Source organism: Castanea sativa, chromosome 5, assembly GCF_040712315.1.
Source record: "Castanea sativa cultivar Marrone di Chiusa Pesio chromosome 5, ASM4071231v1".
In the NCBI taxonomy this organism is placed as follows: domain Eukaryota; kingdom Viridiplantae; phylum Streptophyta; class Magnoliopsida; order Fagales; family Fagaceae; genus Castanea; species Castanea sativa.
Genome location: NC_134017.1, coordinates 74,355,908 through 74,377,682, shown reverse-complemented (window position 1 = coordinate 74,377,682; position 21,775 = coordinate 74,355,908). Strand labels below are relative to the sequence as shown.

The window sequence follows — 21,775 nt, the reverse complement described above, 5'->3', positions numbered from 1 at the left end:
CATACTCTTTTTTTTTCTTTTCTTTATTCTCCATGGCTTTATACATATATTTGCTTCTTCTTCTTTTTGCCGAGTCTGTAATACTCTTATCTCTCTCTTTTTTCTTTTTCCATTTTTAAGTAATACTATTATCCGTTGTGAATAGAGTTTTGCTCTACCTTCTTATCCATTGTGCCCCTTGCTCCAACAGCTGGTCTCCGCCTCAGACACCTTTTTACAAAGCTAATTTCAATGGTGCTTTGTTCCATGAAATTAACAAGGCAGGAATTGGGGTGGTTATTAGAGATTCAGCTGGTTTGGTCATTGGAGCTTTGTCCAAAAATATTAGCTTGCCTCCTTCTGCCATAGAGGTGGAGGCCCTTGCTTGCCAAAGAGCTATTATTTTTGCGAGGGAACTCGGATTGCGGGAGGTTGTCTTTGAAGGAGACTTTGAAACCTTGATTAAGAGTCTAAATTCGGAGAGCATCAGTTTTTCACGGTTTGGCCATATGGTGGACGACTCATGTGCTACTGCCTCGTCGCTTCGGTCTTATTTTTTCTCTCATGTCCGTAGAGATTGAAATAGAGTTGTACACTCCGTTTGTTTTTATGGAAAACCTTGTGTAAAGATAGTTTTCCTTATTTTTCAGTGTTTGGTAGCATAAAAAAAAATGAGTCAAAGGAAAACTATCTTCGGTCAACATAAAAAGTATAGCTTATTTTTAGAGATTGTTTTCCATTAAATTTTTTTGGAAAACAACTCTGTCTCACAGTAAACTAAATAAGGGAAGTTAGGAGGTTGTTTTTCAACTCATTTAAAGTTATTACCAAACATTGAAAAATGAGATAGATTTATAGAAAATACTTCTTGAAAAATGACTCATTTTTTAGAAAATATCATTGTTGAAACAAACAGAGCGGTAGATAAGTTAGCAAAAAACTCTAAAGTTTTGTTTTTGCCTGTTGTTTGGATTGAGAACATTCATGTGAATGTTTCTCCTCTTGTTACTCATGACAGATTACACCTGTTGATTTAATAAGAATAGTTTCATCGGATTTCTCAAAAAGAAAAAGAAAAAGTTTTAGATAATAAATAAGGAGAGAAATAAAAGTGTTACTAATTAGGTGAACAAGATGTAAAGAAATTAGCATTTAATGCTTTCTTTAACCACTAGGTCTATTAGTAATTTATATAATCTAAAAAAATGTGTAATTTGAACCCACATACATATATATATATATATATATATATATATATATCTTTCTTGTGCATTGCGTATGTTAACATCTAATTACTATTAATAGCAATACACATAAACATAAACAATATAACAATAAACAATAATATAAAGATTAACAATAATAACAATGGTAATCATGATGATGGTACTTTTTTATTGTGAATTTGGTTTTTAAGAAGGGAAATGCTAATGAATGCTCTTAGGGCACTGATTAATAATTATTTAAAGAAATTTTTTATGGGAAAAAAAGTAATTAATGTTTTGCCAGCTTTTTTCATTTTCTATAAAAATGATGTCAGAACTTTCTTAAAATGGATTGTTAACCAATGCCTTAAGAATTATCATTTTAAGAATTATTCTTAACCTTAAACATTCATTATTTATTTATTTTACCAACAATTATAGGTTGGCAATGGTGCATCGGAATATGGATAATTAATTATTCATGCATAATGCAATTTTGGCTTTAATAATTTGGACTTGAAAAGGTAAACCCAACCGATGTGCTTGACAACGGCAAATTAAATAGATTGGTTTATATAAATTTCAGCTGCATTTGTAATTTAGAAATAAGATGCCATGTACAATTAAAAAGGAGATATCAAAGCATTGATGTTCAAGACAATTTTATGAATTTGATGGCTATTGTGGAATATGATGATTTTTAAGGGACTCTCCTTTGTAAATTGCAAAAATTATTTGAATTTTAAAGAAGTTAGCAAATATCGCAATCCCAATTTTTATAATGAAGAATAAAAAATAACTTTTATCAAACAAATATTTTTTTTAATACTATGGGGGCAAACTGAAGTTGGCTTCCATGACAGAAGCCAATATTTAAAAACGAAACCCATGCAAATCATAAGCGAGGGTTATGAAAATAATGAAAAATTGCCAAGGCCCTGCAATTCTCACAATATGCTTTACATCTTATTCTTATTAAAATAGATTTCGTGAATTTATTTAGAATCCACAGCAAATCACTCTGCAATTGTAAAACTTACCCAATCATGGTGGCTAACATTACTTTATTCTTGTTAAGACAGACGTGAGTTTGTTCAAAATCCATAGCAAATCATGGAGGTTGCCATTGCAACCTTGTTAAATGTTTATGTTGTAATTTTTAGCAATAAAATTGAAACAATAATTGCTAAAATGAATAGGGAATGATGAAACACCTTGGCAAATACCTTCTTCAACTTTTGTAGCCTTTTTGATATGAAAGTTGCCCAGAAGAGGATAATGACTCCAAGGAACCATTGTATTAAGAATAATAATAAGGCCAATGCATTTCCTTACCCCCTCAAAAATCCCCACCCTTGCATTTTTTTATTTGATTTTTTTTAATGTTTTCAATCATTCTAGGAATTAAATTAAACTATTTTCTTCTACTTACACTTGGATAAACTCTAGCCGACCATAAAATTTTGTCTTAAGGTAAAGTTAGTTGTTTTCAATGATATATCTCACTAATAAGTGCTTTCTAGGAGGCAAAGCGCTACCAATAACATTAAACATAAACATAAACAAAATAACAATACAAGTCAACATAAGTTAAAAATTAAAGATTACCCTAAACTTACATTTGTTGCTTGATATATATTCAATTGTTGAATAGAAATCTTATTTTGAGTTAAAAGAAACATTACAACTAGTGATGAGAATGATACTTTGTTATTATGATTGTGTTTTTAGGCAATACCCATAAGCCTCCATCGAAATTGTATTTCAAAACAAAATGAATAATGAAGAGTCAATGTGACATAAACATATCCAGCAAAATGCATTAAGAATGAAATTGGATAGGCATAAAATGCATGATTGTAGTTATGGAATAGTTAAGAGATTCCTCCCCCCCCCCAAATTCCATTAAAAAATATTGGTAATTGTTGCTCATTATGTTATTAGGTATAAAGAAATATTAGAGGTCACAAGAGAATTTGATGAGATAGACTAATTGGGAGGGGTAGCTACATATGTTACTGATAGAGTTCTTTCACATGGTACATCCATAACAATCAAGTTTCTATGCTTGCAATATGGAGATTCCATAGAGTTTGAACAAAGAATTACAAGTTTTGATAAGAAAATTGGTAAATTGTAACAAGATTTTGAAAAGGATTATAAAGGCTCACAATGTACCTGATTTTAAAACTCTAAAATACATTGTTTCAGGTGAATCTATTAAATACATTGAACTAAGTACAAATTCTCTCTCTAGAAAAATCTAATGGTGCAAGAAGAACTTCTTTCAAACCGAATCTATATATTTATCTATAATATAATAGAAAAGCTAGTTCCCAAAACTGGTAAAACTGGTGGATGCACATTAAAATGACATATGTTCCTTTTCTAGGCATACTACAATGACATGCAACAACTTCCTACATTACGGTGGTATTATATAGACAAACAACATCACATGTCAAAATTGCTTTTGTACATGCCAATATATTTCCCATAATAATAGACGTGGCATATAATTTTAAAATTTTTAATAAAGTAAATGCATTTATTTCATATGGTATTTAATTTCATGTTTTTATTCTTATTTATGACCATTAATTCTTAGTTTTTCACTTGCCCATTAATTTTCCTAACAATTCCCCTTCTAAAGGCTATTCAAATATTTTGTTGATTTTTTTTAGAAACTAAAATATACTTAATGGAGTAATATATGTGTAATGAATGTAAAAATGTAGAAGCACTACAACTTTATTTTTTTTTAGAATATATTTATAATCATAGAAGCACTACTAGAATTAACGGAAAAAAACCTAAGACAATGAAACGTTATTGAAAAACATAATACTTGGAGTCTTAACTCTTAAATGCCTAATTAGAAAAAGAAGAAAAAACTAACAAAGTGATGGGTCTATAACTTGATACCATTTATAAACACTAGCCTTTGAACATTCACATTCACATGTTTAGAGGCACTTTTTTTATAATTAAAAAATTATTTGTATTTCTGTATTGTATGGATTGTTCTTTCTATGTATTTCTATATACAAAAGAAAATTTAAAATTATTGTATCGACTGTTCTTTCTTTGTATATCTATATACAAAAAGACAATTTGAAATATACACCAATTCCAGTGTAGAAGAGTGTTTCAAGTTTGAACACCTAAAGAGAGTTAAGGAAAATCTTTTCAGAACTATAAACTTGTGTAACATAAAGATAGACATACAAAAATGTGAAAAAAAAAAAACACATAAAAAAAATTGAGTATCAAGAAAATTATCTCTAATTATACCTCAGAGAGAAACAAAAGAAGGGGAAGAGACGACATTTATTTATATTTTATCTTGGCAATTGGGTTGTAGTTCCAAAAAAATAAAAATATATGGTAATACCAAATTTATGGATGAGAAGTTATAGTAACAGTTTTATAGATGATGCATTTTTTTTACATTGAAAATAAAGAAGAAGAGAATTAAAAAAAAAATACAAAATACAAAAAAAAAAAAGAAAAAAAAAGAAGTGAGATTAGAAGTAAGGAAAGTAGGAAACTGCAAATTAAAAAAAAAAAAAAGTTAAGACTTGATAAAGGTAAAAAAAAGTTATTATTATTATTATTTTTTTGAAAACGTGAGCTATGATTAAGAAATATGGGTAGTTGGGGCATTTCAAATATTTGAACAAAGAGTGATCTTATTTTGTAGCCAATATTTTAGTGAAAGTTAGAGTTATATTATTATTGAATCATCCTTTAGTTTTGTTTTCACTTAAAGGTAGAGTTGTAAGACTATTTTTGGACCAATGAAATGTTTATACCAAACTAGGAAAGCCCTTAAATAATAGTGTGTGTGTGTATATATTTTGAAAGCCAAAAAAATTAATGACTAATTAAAAAAAAAACTTAAAAATGATGGATTGACTTGTAATTATGTTAAGTTTAAATAATATTTTGCTAGCAATAACTAAAATTTGCCCCAAAAAAAAAAACTCCAAAAAATATGGGTATGCCACCTAATATATATACAATGAACATTGAAAGTGCCAAATCTCCCATAAAGTTTTAATTAAAAACGTATAAGTTTGTAAAACTGTCCTCATTCATTTAAACTTTGTAGAAAGAATAATATTGACTTTTTAAATAAAATAAAAGGTAAATTAGGAATTTTATTTATTGACTTTTTAAAGAAGATTACATTTTGAGACATTTCAAAATTTAATAGAGGGCCGACAATTTGGAAGGGAGGAAAGGAGTATATAAAACTAAAAGTTCATTTTATTGAGAATTTTGGGTGGAATTATAAGTAATTAAATAAAAATGTTCATTTTTTAACTTTAACAAAGGATTTTTTGAAGGAAAAAATAATAATTAAAAGGCATTTTTGATCCCAAGAAGCCAAGTACACCTCCATCCCCACAGCTTACTTTGGTCACGTCCACCCTTTGATTGGATCAAGATCAATATAGATGCTGCAATCTTAGATTACTCCATCCCTATAGTTTACTTGGTCACTTCAACCTCTCTAGCTCCTTTATGTTTCAATAATCACAGTCTGCGCAATGCCTTAGTTATTGTTTGTAAGCCAAACTGCTCTTCTTTGTCCTCTTCTTGTATAACTGTTGAAGTTCATTATAAAATAATAAAAATAAATCCTACGAGAACGTTGAGGACGTGCATGCAAAAGTTTTTATTGATATGTCTAACACAAACATGTATCAAACATGGGGCCAAAATAGAGTTTTATCCATTTTTCACAAATTTTTCAGCAAAGTGTCCCATTTTTGAAACTATTTAGAGATATACCCTTGCTTTAAAACTCAATTTTTAGAAAATCGAGTTTCAAATGTAAAACTCTATTTTTGGACAACTGAGTTATAGCGAAATTGAACTTTGAAAAAAAAATTTGGAAAGTTTCAAACATGAGGTATTTTGCTGGAAAATTTTGGCGAAAGGGACAAATGCCCATTTTGGTCATCAAACATGGATATGCTAAGAGTTTTGATTTTGAACTGTCTGTATTTAGAGTGAAACAAAGAATAAAGAGAGTTGGACCTTTGGATGTCTTCCTTTTGAGCAAGGAGGCATTTGAGTTTGCATTCCTCCTTGTAGACCTTTCTTTTTAAACTACCTTTGGGTGTCCTTGCCGATCACCACTGGTTTGTCAACTGTCCAGCCATTACTACTTACCTGTGCTAGTTGCGCCACTCCCCGGCATCAGACAATGAAAATTATTTTGTTTGCTTGCTTATAGTGGCATTCTTATCCGCCATGGTGATGGTGTGGGTGTTCTCTCTTCCCATCCTTCTTGGCATGCACCTAGTGGTTCCAACTCATCCTTACTTTTTTGGGTAGTATGTCATCCCAGCAGGATATTTTTCCTAAAAAAACCTGAGCAGAAATCCCAGAATAGGCTTTCCTTTCTTCCCATTGCCAGACTATACCCTCTCTTACTTCTGACCCATGACCCACCACTTCCTGTATTGACTGGGTACAGGCTGGTAATGTCTAAACTTTGCGTGTACTCCACTTCTGTGTACGTCCAAAATTTATCTATTGCTCACGCGTTTGCCATGGTCTAGGGTTCGTCTATGCACTCTACTGCTCATCATTGACTCCTTATGGCGTGAATTGCTTTTTGATTTCTCATTCCTTACAGCTTGCTTCTTTCAAAGGCTGGACCTTGCTTAATTGTGAACTTTTCTTCCTTCAGCCTATTCTTCACTCCTTCCATAATTCTGCCGCTATTTTCTGCCATACCACTTTGTTGTCCCTACTGTAGTGTTATTTGACTCGTGCCTGCTGGGCCTCTTTAGACATGCTGCCTATTCTTCTCCTAACGACTCAATATAGTCATTGGTTTTATACTCATGCTACTTTGGGCTTTTCTTGACCCATTTCGTTGCTTGTGGGTTCTCTTGTCCTATTTCTCTCTTTTTGGGCATCTTTGATCTATTTGCTTTTCTTGGGCATCCTTGGCCCATTTTCTAATTCTGCATACCCATGGCCTTTTACTAACTTCCTTGGACCCCTTGGCCCAATTACCTTATTCCACATCCTTTGGGTTCACGAGTTTCCCATCAACCCCTTATTTTCTTACTTCATTACTTCAACCTTGTCGTGACCCATTCTTACTTTGCTACGTCACATAATACTCATGTGTTTTCTACTTCTCTTTGTAGGCTCTTTTAGACTCATTTACTTTCCTCAAAACCCATTTATGTACTTTATGCGCCTAAGAACCACTGCTCCTGCCATCCAGGCTTAATGGTTCTTCTAATTATCCACTAACTCTTCTTCACCTATATTGTTGGGCTTCTTTCCGCTATTGGGCCTCAAAATGGTCATCAACAATAATTATAATGAATCGGACACATAAATTCAAATATATCATATATTAAAAATAAACCACACTGGTCTTTTCCCCCAAGAAACATAAGTGTGATAAGTGATAAATTATGTTTCTTACCCTTCTTATTATTATTTGATTTAGAATGTTAGAAAATGTTTCATACGTTACATAGTAAGAATTTCTTCATATTTTTGTGTCATTGCAAAATAATTACTTTTTAGGTGTTTTATAATTTATATAATTATAATTATGGACCAAGAAAAAGCTTTAAAATTTTAGTTAATTATACAAATTAGATAATAATACTATTTTCAATTGTTAAAGGACCAAGAAAAATCTTTATAAAATTTAAGATGAAAATCAAATTTGTAGTAAAATTTAAGTATCAAAATAATATTTTAACTAAAAAATATTTAAGGATGATTACTTTATAAATTATTTTTTCAAAGTCACTAAAATAAAAAAATAAAAATAAAACCAGAACAATACAAAAATAAATAATTATAATTTTGAGAAACAAAGAAATACATACAAGAGAAAAGGAAAATGATCTAACAAGAGCACACACAAAAAAATAAAAATTAAAAATTAAAAAACATATTTTAGTTAATAAAAATATTTAAGGTTGATTACTTTATAATTTATTTTTTCAAAAACACTAAAAAAAAAAACAGAACAATACAAAAATAAATTTAAAAAAAAAAGGAAAAGACAAAATCATGCAAACGGATAAAATCGCTGACAGTGCTGTCCTGACACTTTTTCTCGAACGGGTCGCCCAATCTCCCACTTCAACGACAGTTTCTCCTTCATACATTGATTGATACATACATAACCCCGAAAACCAAAAAACAGAAAAACGCAACCAAAACCATTCTTTCAGTTTCAGCCCCTAAAAACCCAAAACAAATATTCCTTTCCTTTTCACCCAAATTCTCTCTCTCTCACTCTCTCCCTCTCTCAAATCACAATACCAAAAAAACTAAAACTAATAAAAAAAAAAAATGGCTTCACCGAAACACGTAACGGAATCGGAGGCGCGAAACGCAACGGCAATAACGGTCCAACCGTCTTCCCCGCGATTCCCGCTAGGCGAAATCGACCGCAAGATCGGCATAGCCGTCGATCTCAGCGACGAGAGCGCATTCGCCGTCCGATGGGCGGTACTCAACTACCTCCGTCGCGGCGACACCGTGATCCTCCTCCACGTCCGCTCCACCAACGTCCTCTACGGCGCCGATTGGGGAGCCATTGAAGAGCCGGAAGCCGGATCGGCGAGGTCGCAGCAGAAACTCGAGGACGATTTCGACGCGTTCACCACCAGCAAGGCCAACGATCTGGCTCAGCCGCTCGTGGATGCGCAGATTCCGTTCAAGATCCACATCGTGAAGGATCACGACATGAAGGAGAGGCTTTGCCTTGAGGTTGAGAGGCTTGGGCTCAGCACCGTCGTTACGGGGAGCCGTGGCTTCGGCGCTTCTCGCCGGAATAGCAAATCGCGGCTCGGTAGCGTTAGCGATTACTGCGTTCATCACTGCGTTTGTCCCGTCGTCGTGGTGAGGTTTCCTGAGGAAAAGGATGAGGATGAGGATGAGAATGTGAATGAGAATGAGAATGAGAATAAGAATGGGAATGGAAATGTGAAATCTCATTCGCGTGGAAAATCTGCTGCGGAAGATGAGCTGGAGTACCATGACGCATTGGATAAGCAATCTGGTACTTTTCTCTCTCTCTCTCTCTTTGTTTGGTACATATACATTTTTCAAATTTTTTTTTTTTGGGTATAGATTTGATTGTTTGTGAAATAAATCAATAATTATGGTAGGTTAGATTGTAGAAGCTGATGAATTTGCTTTATAATTTTGGTTTGAGAATTGAATACAATGCTTAATTTTCTATTTAAAGGTTATGATTTGATGACTAATATCACAAAGAATTAGAATTTATGAAAAGAAGGATAATTTTTTTGTCATCATTCTCATCATTTCAAATGGGGAGGATTCTAATGCGTATTGTTTTCAAGCTGAAGCATTGCTTTGTTCTTATGTTGTTAACATCTGGTGCGTGGTGATCGGTGTTCCATTGTGACATTGTTTATTGATTTGTTTTTCCCTGTGTTTTGGGATGCCTTTGTTTTTTTTTTTTTTTTTTTTTGTTTGTGATGATTATGTTTCTTTGATATCAGTGGAATCATAAGGGCTAATAGCAATTTGAACTCCATTTTTAGTGCAGAATGGTTCTGTTGTAGAGCATGATATATATATATATATATATATATATATATATATATATATATATATATATATAGCAATTTTAACTCTAATTGTAGTGCAGGACAGTTGTATTCTCGAGCTTTGTGTCTAACATTTTGTTTCAGCAAATGTAGGTTGCATATATGTATGGGTCACAATCAAAGTACACTTGGTGTAAGTGTGTAAGTGTAAGTGTAAGACGTGTAACTAGGGCGGTAAACGAGCCAAGCTTTGCCGAGTAGTGTGTGTTTGAGTTTGGCTCTTCAATAAAAATCAAATGCTCAAGCTTGGCTTGAGCTTGAGACAAGCCTAAAAACAATGTTTGAACTCGAGCTTGTGAGAATGCTAAAAAACTTGAGTTCGGTTTGGCTTGGCCTGGCTTGATTAATTAGTTAAGTCAAGCTCGAACTTAATATCAATCTCAAACTCGCGCTCAAGTCAAGCTTTTTAGCTTGGGATCCAAAAAAATTGCATCATCGAATGCTTATATTACCAAAAATCAAGTAAACAAATATACATACATATATATATATATATATATATGAATAATATACTCATTTTCTCATGCTTTTAACGCCCGTGATTAGAATTTGTTCAAATTACAACTGTACACAATTAAATCCATCTCTCATCATTTATTTTCTATAGTTTGAGTATTTGTTCAAAATACAATTTTTACATCTACTTTTGTCATTGGTACAACTATAATCTTCACAAATCTAAATAAATTAACATTCCAAAACATATATGAATAAACAAGTTATAAATTAACATTCCAAAACATATGTGTAATGTCATAATAATAAGTTTATTTAGTAAACATATATCAAGCTATGAACGAGGTTAAGCTCGGCATGTTTTGTATCGAGCCCTATTGTTTACGAGCTTGTTCACAAACAATTTTTTTTGCTTGAGGTCGGCTTGTTTATCTAACAAGTCTAAAACTAAGGCTCAAGTTTGGCTTATTTGCAAACAAACGAACATGAACGAGCTTTTTTATCGAGCCAAGCCCAAGTTGTTCATGAATGGTTTGGTTCGTTTACAGCCCTAGGTGTAACTCATGTTTTGTTTTTAAATTTATAATCGAAAAATTTTGGAATTTAAACATTTTTTGAGATGGCATAGTTATTGATCTTAGATGATCTTGATATTTTACATTCATTGAGGGTATAAGGAGGTAATATAATCCAATGGCGGGTTTGCCAAAAACCATGGGAGACCTAAACAGTTAATACTTTTGAACTTTCTATTAAGTTTGTCATTCCTTTAATGAAAAGTATTGAAAATGATTGTTTTGTTTTTAAACTTTCCCCTTAATAATCAAACAAAATTTTGAAGTGTCTCCTTCTCAACGTTATGAGGTGTGTTTAGTTGCAGACATTTTTTGCCAAAGTCTATAATTTCAGGATGTGAAACATCACAACACCCGTGTATTGAGGATTTTGTTCAGTTTGGTCTTTTCCGCATTATTTATTCCTATTCAATGTACTTTGTTGCGTACTCTGAAGTGCCATATTTGGCAAATGCCTGATACATGTATTTTACTTGAATGGCATGATAATAAATTCAAAGCCTTAAATGTTTTTTCTCTCCCGCTTTTTTTATTGTTTAAAATTTACTTTTCAGACATCATGTTAATCTCACAGTTTAAATCATGTTATTTCAAATTTTTTTAGAGAAGTATGTCATTTCAAAAGAAGAACATCATGACACCCTTTATTCCACATTGAGTTCACATTTCTGTTAGTGTGTGTTTCAGGGCACTTCCATTTGGATGTATTTTGTTATCTTCTCTGAACTTTTGTTTTTGGTATTATCTGGTATATAAATTTATTTATATATATTTTTTGTGGAGGATGAGATCATGGGTCAAGACCCAATTTTTTATTTTCTTGAAACATGACTCCAAGTTCAAGCTTCAATTTCAACCACCAATTTCAAGCTTTCGGGCTTTCATTCGATCTTAGTTTTTAATGCATCAAGTTTAGAGACTGGGCCAATTTTCAAGTTTTGAGCTTCCACATCTAACATTGATCATTCTAGTTTAAGCCAATTGAACTTCTGGAGCGTTAGGTATACCTATACTACTTCTTGGTACTCTAATTCTCCTATTTACCTTTTAGGGGTTGAATATATGTTTTGCTCATGTTGATTCCAAAAGTGATAATTAATGCTTATATATGCATCTTTACATAGATTAATTAAGCCCCATTTTGGGAAAAAATTAAATGCTTTCATTGAAATCTCTTTAATGGAATTCTGCTGTCTGCATGAGGGTTGTTTCTAAGAACACTTGTATTAAATACAATTTGGCATTTAGAATTTATGTTCCTCATTTTCCTTGATATCAGCAATTGTTTGCCACTATGTGACTCCTGTTTTCTTTTTCATATTCCCTAAAGGCTTTTTCATTTTGTTCAAATATGGCTTTTGTATTTATTATTTTCTTCGTAAGTACTTGTTGTCAATCATGGAGAGAGAGAGAGAGAGAGAGAGAGAGAGAGAGAGAGATTGATTCAATGGATTTAGTTCATGCTACCTACTTCATGGGAGGGAAGTCTATAGAAGGTCCATCTTTAATTTTAGTTGAGAGAGAGAGAGAGAGAGAGAGAGAGAGAGCAGATTCAATGGATTTAGTTCATGCTACCTACTTCATGGGAGGAGGGAAGTCTATAGAAAGGTCCAGCTTTAATTTTAGTTGGAATTTCACCAAGTAGAGGGTAACTCTTAAGAATTAGAATTGTTTAAGGTGTTGAAGAAGATTTACCACAAAACAGTTGGACTTCGTGGGCTTTGAAGTCAGAATTGTTGTTGAAGATATGCTTGTACATGGTAACCTTTCACCACAATAGATGTGATGGGTACCGTTGCCAAGCATGGAATGTTACTTATCTCATGTGGGAAATAGGAGAAAAATGGCAAATGTGCTTATGGAGTACAAAGGAGTCTGCAAAAAGATGTATGGTATAGCTAAAATAGGCATCCTGGAGGCACTAGGATCCAGTTGTGGCTTATGTTCTTGGGACCGTGCAAGTTGCACTTGGTAAACACAGGCATTTATACTTAAATTTGTACAGCTGGGGTGGAATGTTAGAAATGGAGTTTCACTGTATCTTGTTAGAGAAATTGTTAAATGGCAGTCATGCTTGTGGATGATCATTTTTTTATAAGTTATGCTAGTGAAAAATCATTATTTGAGGGCATAAGGCGTTTGCTCATTGTTTAGTTTAGTTATGGGCCAAAGGCTCTCTTTGAGATGCTACAACAGTATCTTGCCTGCTGTGCATTGGCAGTGGGTAACTAGAGGATGAAGCATTTACAGAATGCTCAATGCTTTTGGTTACCTATTTTTTGGTAGTCTTTTGTTGTAGAAGCTGAGTATGCAGAATACAGATGAAGATATTGTTGATATAGTCAAGTGATAGAATCTTGGATGTTTTATGCTTTGTACTCTATGAGGTTGCTGTTTGTCTGGTAAGAATCTCAGAAAGCAGCTTCAGATCAAAAAAGATTGCTTGGCAATGCTGACATTGAAGTGTTTACTGTTGGGCTTCCTCCATAACAAAGCAGGGTTGACTAATCTTCCATTACGTTCTTGAGTAGTTTTCCAGTTGTAGTTCTTGACAAAAGATGAGGGCAATTTATGGGTGTTGCTGCCATCATTATAGGTGGTTTTTGAATTATCTGATTGAACGTTTGCCTTTGCCCTCTACAATATATAGTAGCTGTTTAAGAAGATTGTGGGAACCTTTCATTTATAAGACTCTAATCATCTGTTTTTTATTTAACAAGGGTATCATTAATCATTTGATTGCCATGCTAATGGTCTTCTTAGATGTCTATAACATGTTTTGATGTTAGCTGGAAAGAGGGTTACATTTCATATGAACCTTCTCACCCCTGAAGTATCAAAGTTAATCTTTTTTCATGTGGCTGAAGTCCTTAATTCTCTGCTATCCATGAATGTTGGTATTTACACTCAGCTTTCATATATCGCAGATTTGGACAAGACCTCATGAATAGATGGTGGGGATGCTGATGTTTTCGTTCGAAGGTGTTTGGAAGTTGAAGAACTCCTGGTTGGTGTGTAGTCATGTCTTGTGGAAAAGTTTGGTACTGGTCTCTGTTCTTCCACCTTTTCACCCCCTTATATATCTATGAAGTTTGGAATGAAGCATGACCGATGAACTCTTTCTTGTGTTTTTAGGTCTTTGAATATGACAGGCTGCAGTTTTTTTCCTTGTTATATAATATTGTGTCAGCTGCCCCTTTAGAGTGTGCATCCTCATGCTTTCAGTTTTTTTAACATTAACAAAAAGATATAAATTGGATATTGTTATTTTTTTTTCTAACTTGATGTGGATCTAGTATTTCTCATGGTAATAAGTGGAGATTTTAAATGAATAATTTCTTCACGTTTCTTAAAGCCGTAGTTTATAATAAAGAAAAATTAAAAGCACAAGGGAGCATGTTATTTGTTACTCTAAAGGAGTTCACACAATGCATGTAATCGGTATATGTGAGCTTACAAGAGTGTCCACTACTACTTAATGGAAAATTATGACATATGGCCTTGTAAATCAGTGGCCCATAAACACATTTCACTTTCATATGTATGGTTATAACTCAGCTTGCAGGCCCTGCACTATACTTCTTTTTGTTTTTGTGTGTGGTGGGAGTCCACAAAAAGAACTAAAGAAGTAAGAAGAGACTTAAAACATGAAAACAAATCTTGCAACATCCAACTCAAATAGTAAGCATCTATATTCTATAGAGTAGGTTGCCGAAAATGCATGATAGGCACTCAATCATCTTCCCCAATAGTCTCTATTCTAATCATCAAAACCTAGTCTCTATTCTTATCGTTTAGAACTGCTTCAGCCATATTAGGAGTTGAGGTAGTGTGATGCTACGGCTTACAAGACTTTCACTAATCCATCTTCTTTTTCAATTTTTAGAGAGGGAAAAAAAGGTAAAAATATATCGTTGGTCCTTGAAGTTCACATGTTGAGCACTTTCAATTTATGATGTTTCAATAGCTCTTAGTCCTTAAAGTTTTAAAAATGAATACTAATAGTCTGTTTGTCTAGAATTATTAATTTTTTGTGTATGTAGTCAATGGATAAATTATGTGGTAGTTGAGTTTTTATTAAAAAAAAATTACACAATGACAAATCACTCACCCATCCATTATAGCCAACCCAAACCTGTATCAACTGAGTCCCTTTCAATTTAACATTTGCATCTTCTTCTACGCCTGACACTCTATTATATATCAGAAATGATGGCTTTGAAGAGGTTTACTGGCGAATTTTTGTGAAATTTACTTTGAGATTTAGCTCAAAAACATGAAGGATGGTATTAGGGATTTGGAAGGACACTGAGTACTGTTCATCTATGAGTGACTTGTAGTTTTCCTTTTATTATTATTATTATTATTATTATTATTATATTCCTACCTTTGAAAGAGTCTTTTTCACTGACTAGTGCCGACGATTTCACACTCTTTTGTTTGGGCTTGAAGAGGGAGTGAGAGAGTTTTGGTATCTGGGAAAAAGATTACAAACATACTACCCATCATTTCATTGTTGATGATAACAATGATGGGGGTGAAGAAAAATGTGAACCTTTCGATCAAAGAAAGAAAGAGACATCAGATAAAGAGTAAAAAAACGAAAGAAGATACACAGATGAAATTGGGGCTGGGATTGGGTGAGTGAGGAGTGATTTTGTCATTGTGTAATTCTTCAATAAAAACTTACGTGTCCTGTCATTAAAAATGTGTCATCTTATTGCTTCGTTAGCTACATTGGTTAGCTACATAGTACATACACAAGACTAAAAACAAGTCAACTAATGATAATGCTCTAACAAGTCAACATGGGGAAGCATGTGCAAACCATCACTGTGATTGGTAACATGTTACTGATTTACAGAAAATCTCAAATAATTGAGAGAAAGGTGATACTCGTTGGTACAAAATACTCAATTGTAGGCCGTAATTGAGTAGGCAGTTCGACATCCATGTGGTGATTTTAGTTGAAGGTCAATACGATGAATGGGTAGAAGATTCCTAGGAAACGATTTTCAGGTTTGGACTATATCACCAGATTTGGCCACATGTTCTCAATGACTTTGTTCTCTTCTTCTCTTAATAGTGATTGTTATATATTGTTTTACCTACTAGATCTTGGAAAAAAAAGTCAGGTTTGCAAACACTCTTATTTCATTTTTATTGACCTAACATATTCCAGTTGTCCTTTCCTTAAGAAATGGAGGAAAAGAAACCACTTTGTCGTGGCAATTGACATTGAATTCAAAAGAGGTGGGCGTCCTTTCAAATAGAAGCCATTACAGGTTATTTATAATCATTCAAAGCACCTTAAAAACAAGAGTTTTTTATTTTATTTTTTTCTCCCTTCCTAACTTATGTGTCTAAAATTCTTACCAAACTATCTAAACACACTAGATAATTATAATAAAAAAAAAACTCTCTGGAAGATAGTTCCAAGATGTTGAAGGGAAGTTTTAAACCCAAAATTTCATGATCTTATTAGACATTGAGAACCAGTAGACCAATCATTTGATATTAAAAAAGAATTATTCAAAGTTGGAAAAACTAGGATCATGTTTTCGCCATCACCAAGGTAGTGGTTAAGAGCATCAACAAGGCAAAACACATTTGTAACATGTGGTGTACGCATAGGTGTTCTTTTTCTACTAATAAAAAAAATGTTTTCTTTAATTTCTGTCTTTTCGTTATTTATTTATTTTAAAATGAAAAAAAAAATTTCTTAAAAAGATTACTAATATAATTAGTGTCACATCAATGACATAATAAATAAATTTATTAATTATTAATTATTATGTTTTAAAAATTAACACATCAATTTATAAGGTTTATTAGTGAAAAATTTATAATATCATTGCTTCACAAATCCATTTAAAAAGTGATGAACACATAAAAAGTTCAAATTGATGAAATTCTAAATGACGAATGAAACGTGATAATTGATTCTACTTGGATGTATAGTTGGATGCGACATCTACTTTGTCCTTAATGTGAAAGAGCTGCATGTGCTAACCAATCTTCTTGATTAAAAATTTGCAAGTTTCATGCAAAATGTTGGAATTATGTGATCTTAAAGAACCGGCCAAAACTTATAGAATTCTCACCGAATGCGTTTAGAACAAGATAGAAAAGGATAAAAGGTGTTAATTAAGGTGTGAAAGGCATCAATATGTAACTTCAACTTTCATCTCGTGAATTAAAACTGAAAACCTACATTTTGCTAAGACAGATGTCCTTTTGACATCTTTATTTCCCTAAAGAGAATGTATAAGAAGTGGCTGTCATTTCAATTTACAAAGTCTATGTACCTAAAAAAGAATAATTTTCTTTGTGGCTGTCACACACACGGATAAAAAAGACCCAACAGTTATGGAGAAAATAGAATCCAAAGATCAATCAAACTCAACAAAAATATCACTCAGCTTGTCAGAAAAGGTTACACCACAGCCACACAAAACTCTGCCTCTCCAAGCAACGATTTCCAACCACAAAGTCACGATACTAGCTATACTCGTTTAAAATTAAAAAATAAAAATAAAAAGCTATATTAGTTAAAAAGTCCATATACACAACAAAAATTTGACAAAAAGTTAAATATCCTCCGTTCTTTTGGAATAGTACGTGGCCTTGTCTAAAGCGAAAAATGTTAAAATCACAATTTTTAATTTTATCACAATTTTTATTATAATTTGCTCAAGTGACAAGTCGTGAGTAATGAAATAGTAGACTCATATAGACCTATTACTTTTACTTTATTACTCACAACTTGTCATGTGATAAAAGTGGTAATCCTAATATTACTCTCATCAGGCAATCCCCTGTGACTCAACCCAAATAACATGACAGACCATTAGCAATAAATAAAAAAAGTTATGTTAGTTATAAGTTTAGATAATAACCAATAAAAAAATTTCAACTCAATTGTTGTGATTTTTTTGTCTGCGAGTAGCATTGTTCACCCCTTTCTTGATTGATTGATTCCTTTTTTTTTTTTTTTTCAAAACAATATTAATTTAGTGACTTTCTTAAGGATCCATAATCAACTTTCATTAAATTACTAATTCATGATTTATGGTGGGCACGTGGAGATGTCTCAAATGCTTGCTTGACCCCACTTCCTCGTTTCTCATATGGTTCACTTAGCTTGACTTATTTTATGAATGTAATCACGTTACACAATAGAAAATTACTTGTCTCCCCTAGTCAATGTAGTTAAAACCTGCTTATGTAGTACTCCCAAATTTGATGCGGTAATGGGGCATATAATAATATTCTATATCTTACATCTTATAATTATTGATTTCGAGAGAGAGGGCAAGATTGGTTTTAAGCTAAGTTTTGATAACAATCCCAAGATATTTGTTTAAGATGTAAAGCTTTTATAAAAAAAAGAAAAAAGAAAAAAAAATGTAAAGCTTTATATCTCTTACTAACGAGGTCAAGCTAGTATTTTCCTAAAAACCTCAATAATAGAGAGGGAGAAAAAATTTAGCCTTAATTTTTTTTTTTTTTTTTTTTAGAATCAGGTTTTGCCTTAATTTTAGGGTCCGTTTGGATAGAACTTATTGCTGAAAACTGAAAACTGAAAACACTGTAGTAAAATAATTTTTAAATGTGTAAATAATGTTGCGAGACCCATTTTTAATAAAAAATTGCTAAAAAAATACATGCACAGTGCGTGCACATTACACGCACAATGCACATGTCCCCTCTGCAGCAGAATAAAAAAAAAAAAAAAAAACCAAAATGTGAAAACGCAACAACTGTATCCAAACCCCCTCTTAGTATGATAAATTTTATTTAGTAAATTTTATTTTTATTTCATGACAACTAATTCTAAGGAGATGAGTTACAAATTATTTTTTTATAAATAAAATCGAAATTTTACTCTAATCTAATATATATATATATATATATATATATGAATTTCTCCATTTTAAAAACTTGAACCCCGCCTTAACTATCTACACCTCACAAAAATTTTGTACTTGTAGAATGATTATCACACCAATGACACACAATAATAGAATTGAGTTACAATTAAATCAACCCATAAACATAAAATCGAACCCTATTTAATCATTTATATAATTAATAGAAATTCATCATACAATGGAAGTCATATCTCAAGTTTGGACTTGGCAAACAATTGAAACTGTACACTTGGGGCTAAAGTGGATCATCACTGTTCACCAGTGTACTTGTCAATTCAAGCCTTTCAATTTTCATTTACCAAACACCTGAAAATTTCCAATTTCCTGCCAAAAAAGAAGGACCCAAAAACCAGTGGAACAAGAAAACTGTTGGCGCCTGAGTTCAACGGGTTTGCTTATGTGCTATGGGTTGGTCAGAGACTCAACCAAGGAAGCAAAGAGACAGGCAACCAACGCCATCCACAATTCACTCTAGGACTAGGGTCCTACATATAATAAGGGGGATAAGATGCACAATCATAGAATTCAGATGCTGACTATTAATAATTTGCAATAATGTTTTTGCACATATTAAAATCAAGTGCTCCCCCCAAAGCATAATAAATTAAATTAATAAAAAAAAGTAATGCAAGACCAATATTTATATTCATGAATTAGGAATTTTTATTTTGATGGGATTATTATAAGTAGAAATTTAGACTTTATAAGGCAATAATCTATCGGTTTATCAAAAAAAAAAAGGACATAATCTATCATGTCAGCACTGTTCAGCATGCATATTGAGCTACACCACAAATGTTTGGGAGGATTAATGCACATAGTTTCATAGAAGCTAAAGAATTTAAGCCGGCCAACCAAGGTTGAAAAAGAGAACAATATAATGCTATTGTTTATCTTTTCTTCTTTTTGGTCTAGTGATAAAATTTTGAAATTAAGCAAACCGTAAACATTACAGCAACAAAAAGCAAAACAAAATCTCTTTTCCATACAGTACAATCCATCCACCATATTTATGATCATAGACTGCTAAGGACCCAATCCGAGTTGAAATTATATTTACCACAACAAGGAAATTTGCTTCCAAGCCTCAATTAGGGGGGTTGGGGGGAGAGAGAGAGAGAGAGAGAGAGAGAGAGAAGAAAAGGAAAGGAAAAGAAAAGAAGAGAAAAGAAATCTAAACTGAAATCAGACTAATGGGCTATAAGTTAGTAAACATGCCATTAAGGAATCATGAAGTCTTGGCATTTGGAAATCATGGTTTGATCGAATTTCTTCTGAAAGTCACAAGAGCCTTTGGTCTTGGCTTGTTTCAGCATTCATAAATCTCCTTGTCACTGTTCTTTTCCTGTGTTTGTGGCTCAGTTGAGAGGACCAGCACCCTTGATCATTCTGCTTTTGAAAAGTACTTCCATTAAAGATTGATATTTCACAAACAATTACATAAAAAATAACAGCAATTTGTGAAAAATACTAGTGTATTATTAAGAACCCAGAAAAGAAAACCCCAAAAAAGAAACAGAAATCCTAGGATTTAACTTGAGCTTGTGAGATTCGGAGAAACTTTATCTAAAAGAGCAAAAGAGATTAGAGACATACTTGTGAATGAAACTCTGCATTCTCACGCGCACGCTTCAATGAAAATGCTTTTCTTGAATCAGAAAGGCCTTCTTCACTAGTTGAAGAACTTGAAGCTTGTGGAGGTGGTGTAGAAGACCATGGAACAACTTGATTTTCTTCATCATCTTCATCAATATTACCTTGATCCTCATCACCATCACCACCATCATCATCATCATCACCACCATCATCATCATCATCATCTTCAGTGTTGTCGTCTCTATCAAGATCATCATCATCGTCGCCATCATTTTCTTCATTTCTTCCCTCATTTTGATTGCAACCATCCACACACCTGTCACAAACCGAGACAGTAGGAAGAAGCTTTGGTCCAGAGCCACTCCAAGGCGTTAGAGACTGACAAACATGGCAAAGAAGCCTTCTTGAATGCTTAGCAACCAGGAAGTTTGCACCATGAACCTGAGCATCACAATCCCAACAAAGGCTAGCTTGATCAGATTCACAGAACATCTTTGCTGGAGAGTCACAGAGCTCACACTTCTTCATCTCCTTTCTTTCTTTCTTTCTTTCTTTTTTTTCTCTTCCAAGAAAATGGTTCTCAATATATTGAACCTCTAATAATTATCATCACAACTTATGCCTTATTCCCTGCCTGTTTAGCAACAAAGGCCCCTGGACTTAATAAAAAAGAAATAAAAGGACAAATGGTGCAGGGCAACTTGCCTCTGTTTATATTAAAAACATGCCCTGCTTTTATTTTATTTTTTAAAGAAAAGGAAAATTGCCTTCTTGAGTTGGGAAATGATGCACTAATCAGCTAGTAAGTGACATAATTCTAAGTCGGTAATCATCATTAAGAATGTTTAAGACATAGGTTTGGTATGCCTTCAGTGCACCGGACACGATGTGAACACAATACATGCTAAAAAATAATACGTGTAATAATCTTATATCTTGATTAATATAATTGAGTATTGAACCGAGATGATAATATTATATGATAATAGCCTTAATAAAAGCAATACAAATGAATTTAAAAAAAAAAAAAAAAAACATAGATCTCTATGGACTTTTTTTTTTCTTTTTCAAGATTAGAGATATGGTATTACTTGGAAACAAAAATAAGTTTCACTAAAAGATAAAAAAAATTGGGTGACAAAGACAAATGGATGGGCAAGGGGGGTAGGGATTAGGTTGACTCCTGAACCCTCAGCACCCACCAAAAACTTGACACATCAGACAGTGCCACCAATTTGTGATTTTGTCCCATTGTTGAGATGGACATATTGGGGGTTCAGCTGGACCTAACCTTGGTCCCTTCATTTCTTGCAACTTGTGGTTGCTCGTGCATTTACTAACTTCCAATTCTGTATTTAGACACACAAGCATGTATAAGGCTACAACCTGGC

General features: G+C 32.8%; 3 protein-coding genes across 3 annotated transcripts; 2 read left to right on the top strand and 1 right to left on the bottom strand.

Moving 5' to 3' along the window:
- The first annotated feature begins 32 nt into the window (after nt 1-32).
- LOC142635792 (uncharacterized) lies at nt 33-560 on the top strand. The gene is made up of 2 exons (XM_075809874.1): nt 33-73; nt 191-560. The coding sequence occupies exons 1-2, from the start codon at nt 33-35 to the stop codon at nt 558-560; spliced, it is 411 nt and encodes a 136-aa protein (XP_075665989.1).
- Nucleotides 561-8,292: 7,732 nt separating this feature from the next.
- LOC142636663 (universal stress protein PHOS32) lies at nt 8,293-14,186 on the top strand. The gene is made up of 2 exons (XM_075810939.1): nt 8,293-9,246; nt 13,782-14,186. The coding sequence occupies exons 1-2, from the start codon at nt 8,535-8,537 to the stop codon at nt 13,799-13,801; spliced, it is 732 nt and encodes a 243-aa protein (XP_075667054.1). The 5' UTR covers nt 8,293-8,534; the 3' UTR covers nt 13,802-14,186.
- Nucleotides 14,187-19,666: 5,480 nt separating this feature from the next.
- LOC142634051 (uncharacterized) lies at nt 19,667-21,068 on the bottom strand. Its single transcript, XM_075808323.1, has 2 exons — nt 20,385-21,068; nt 19,667-20,177 (listed from the first exon to the last, which is right to left on the bottom strand). Exons 1-2 carry the CDS (start codon nt 20,910-20,912, stop codon nt 20,070-20,072), a joined length of 636 nt encoding a protein of 211 aa, XP_075664438.1. The 5' UTR covers nt 20,913-21,068; the 3' UTR covers nt 19,667-20,069.
- Between the last annotated feature and the right edge of the window lie 707 nt (nt 21,069-21,775).

Bases quoted from the DNA above. Each gene is read 5' to 3' on its own strand.
- LOC142634051 (XM_075808323.1), bottom strand. From the start codon at position 20,912: ATGAAGAAGTGTGAGCTCTGTGACTCTCCAGCAAAGATGTTCTGTGAA. The intron at 20,178-20,384 runs GTATGTCTCTAA...TTTCAAAAGCAG, and splicing joins ATGCAGAGTTTCATTCACAA to AATGATCAAGGGTGCTGGTC.
- LOC142636663 (XM_075810939.1), top strand. From the start codon at position 8,535: ATGGCTTCACCGAAACACGTAACGGAATCGGAGGCGCGAAACGCAACG. The intron at 9,247-13,781 runs GTACTTTTCTCT...CATATATCGCAG, and splicing joins CGCATTGGATAAGCAATCTG to ATTTGGACAAGACCTCATGA.
- LOC142635792 (XM_075809874.1), top strand. From the start codon at position 33: ATGGCTTTATACATATATTTGCTTCTTCTTCTTTTTGCCGA. The intron at 74-190 runs GTCTGTAATACT...TTGCTCCAACAG, and splicing joins CTTCTTCTTCTTTTTGCCGA to CTGGTCTCCGCCTCAGACAC.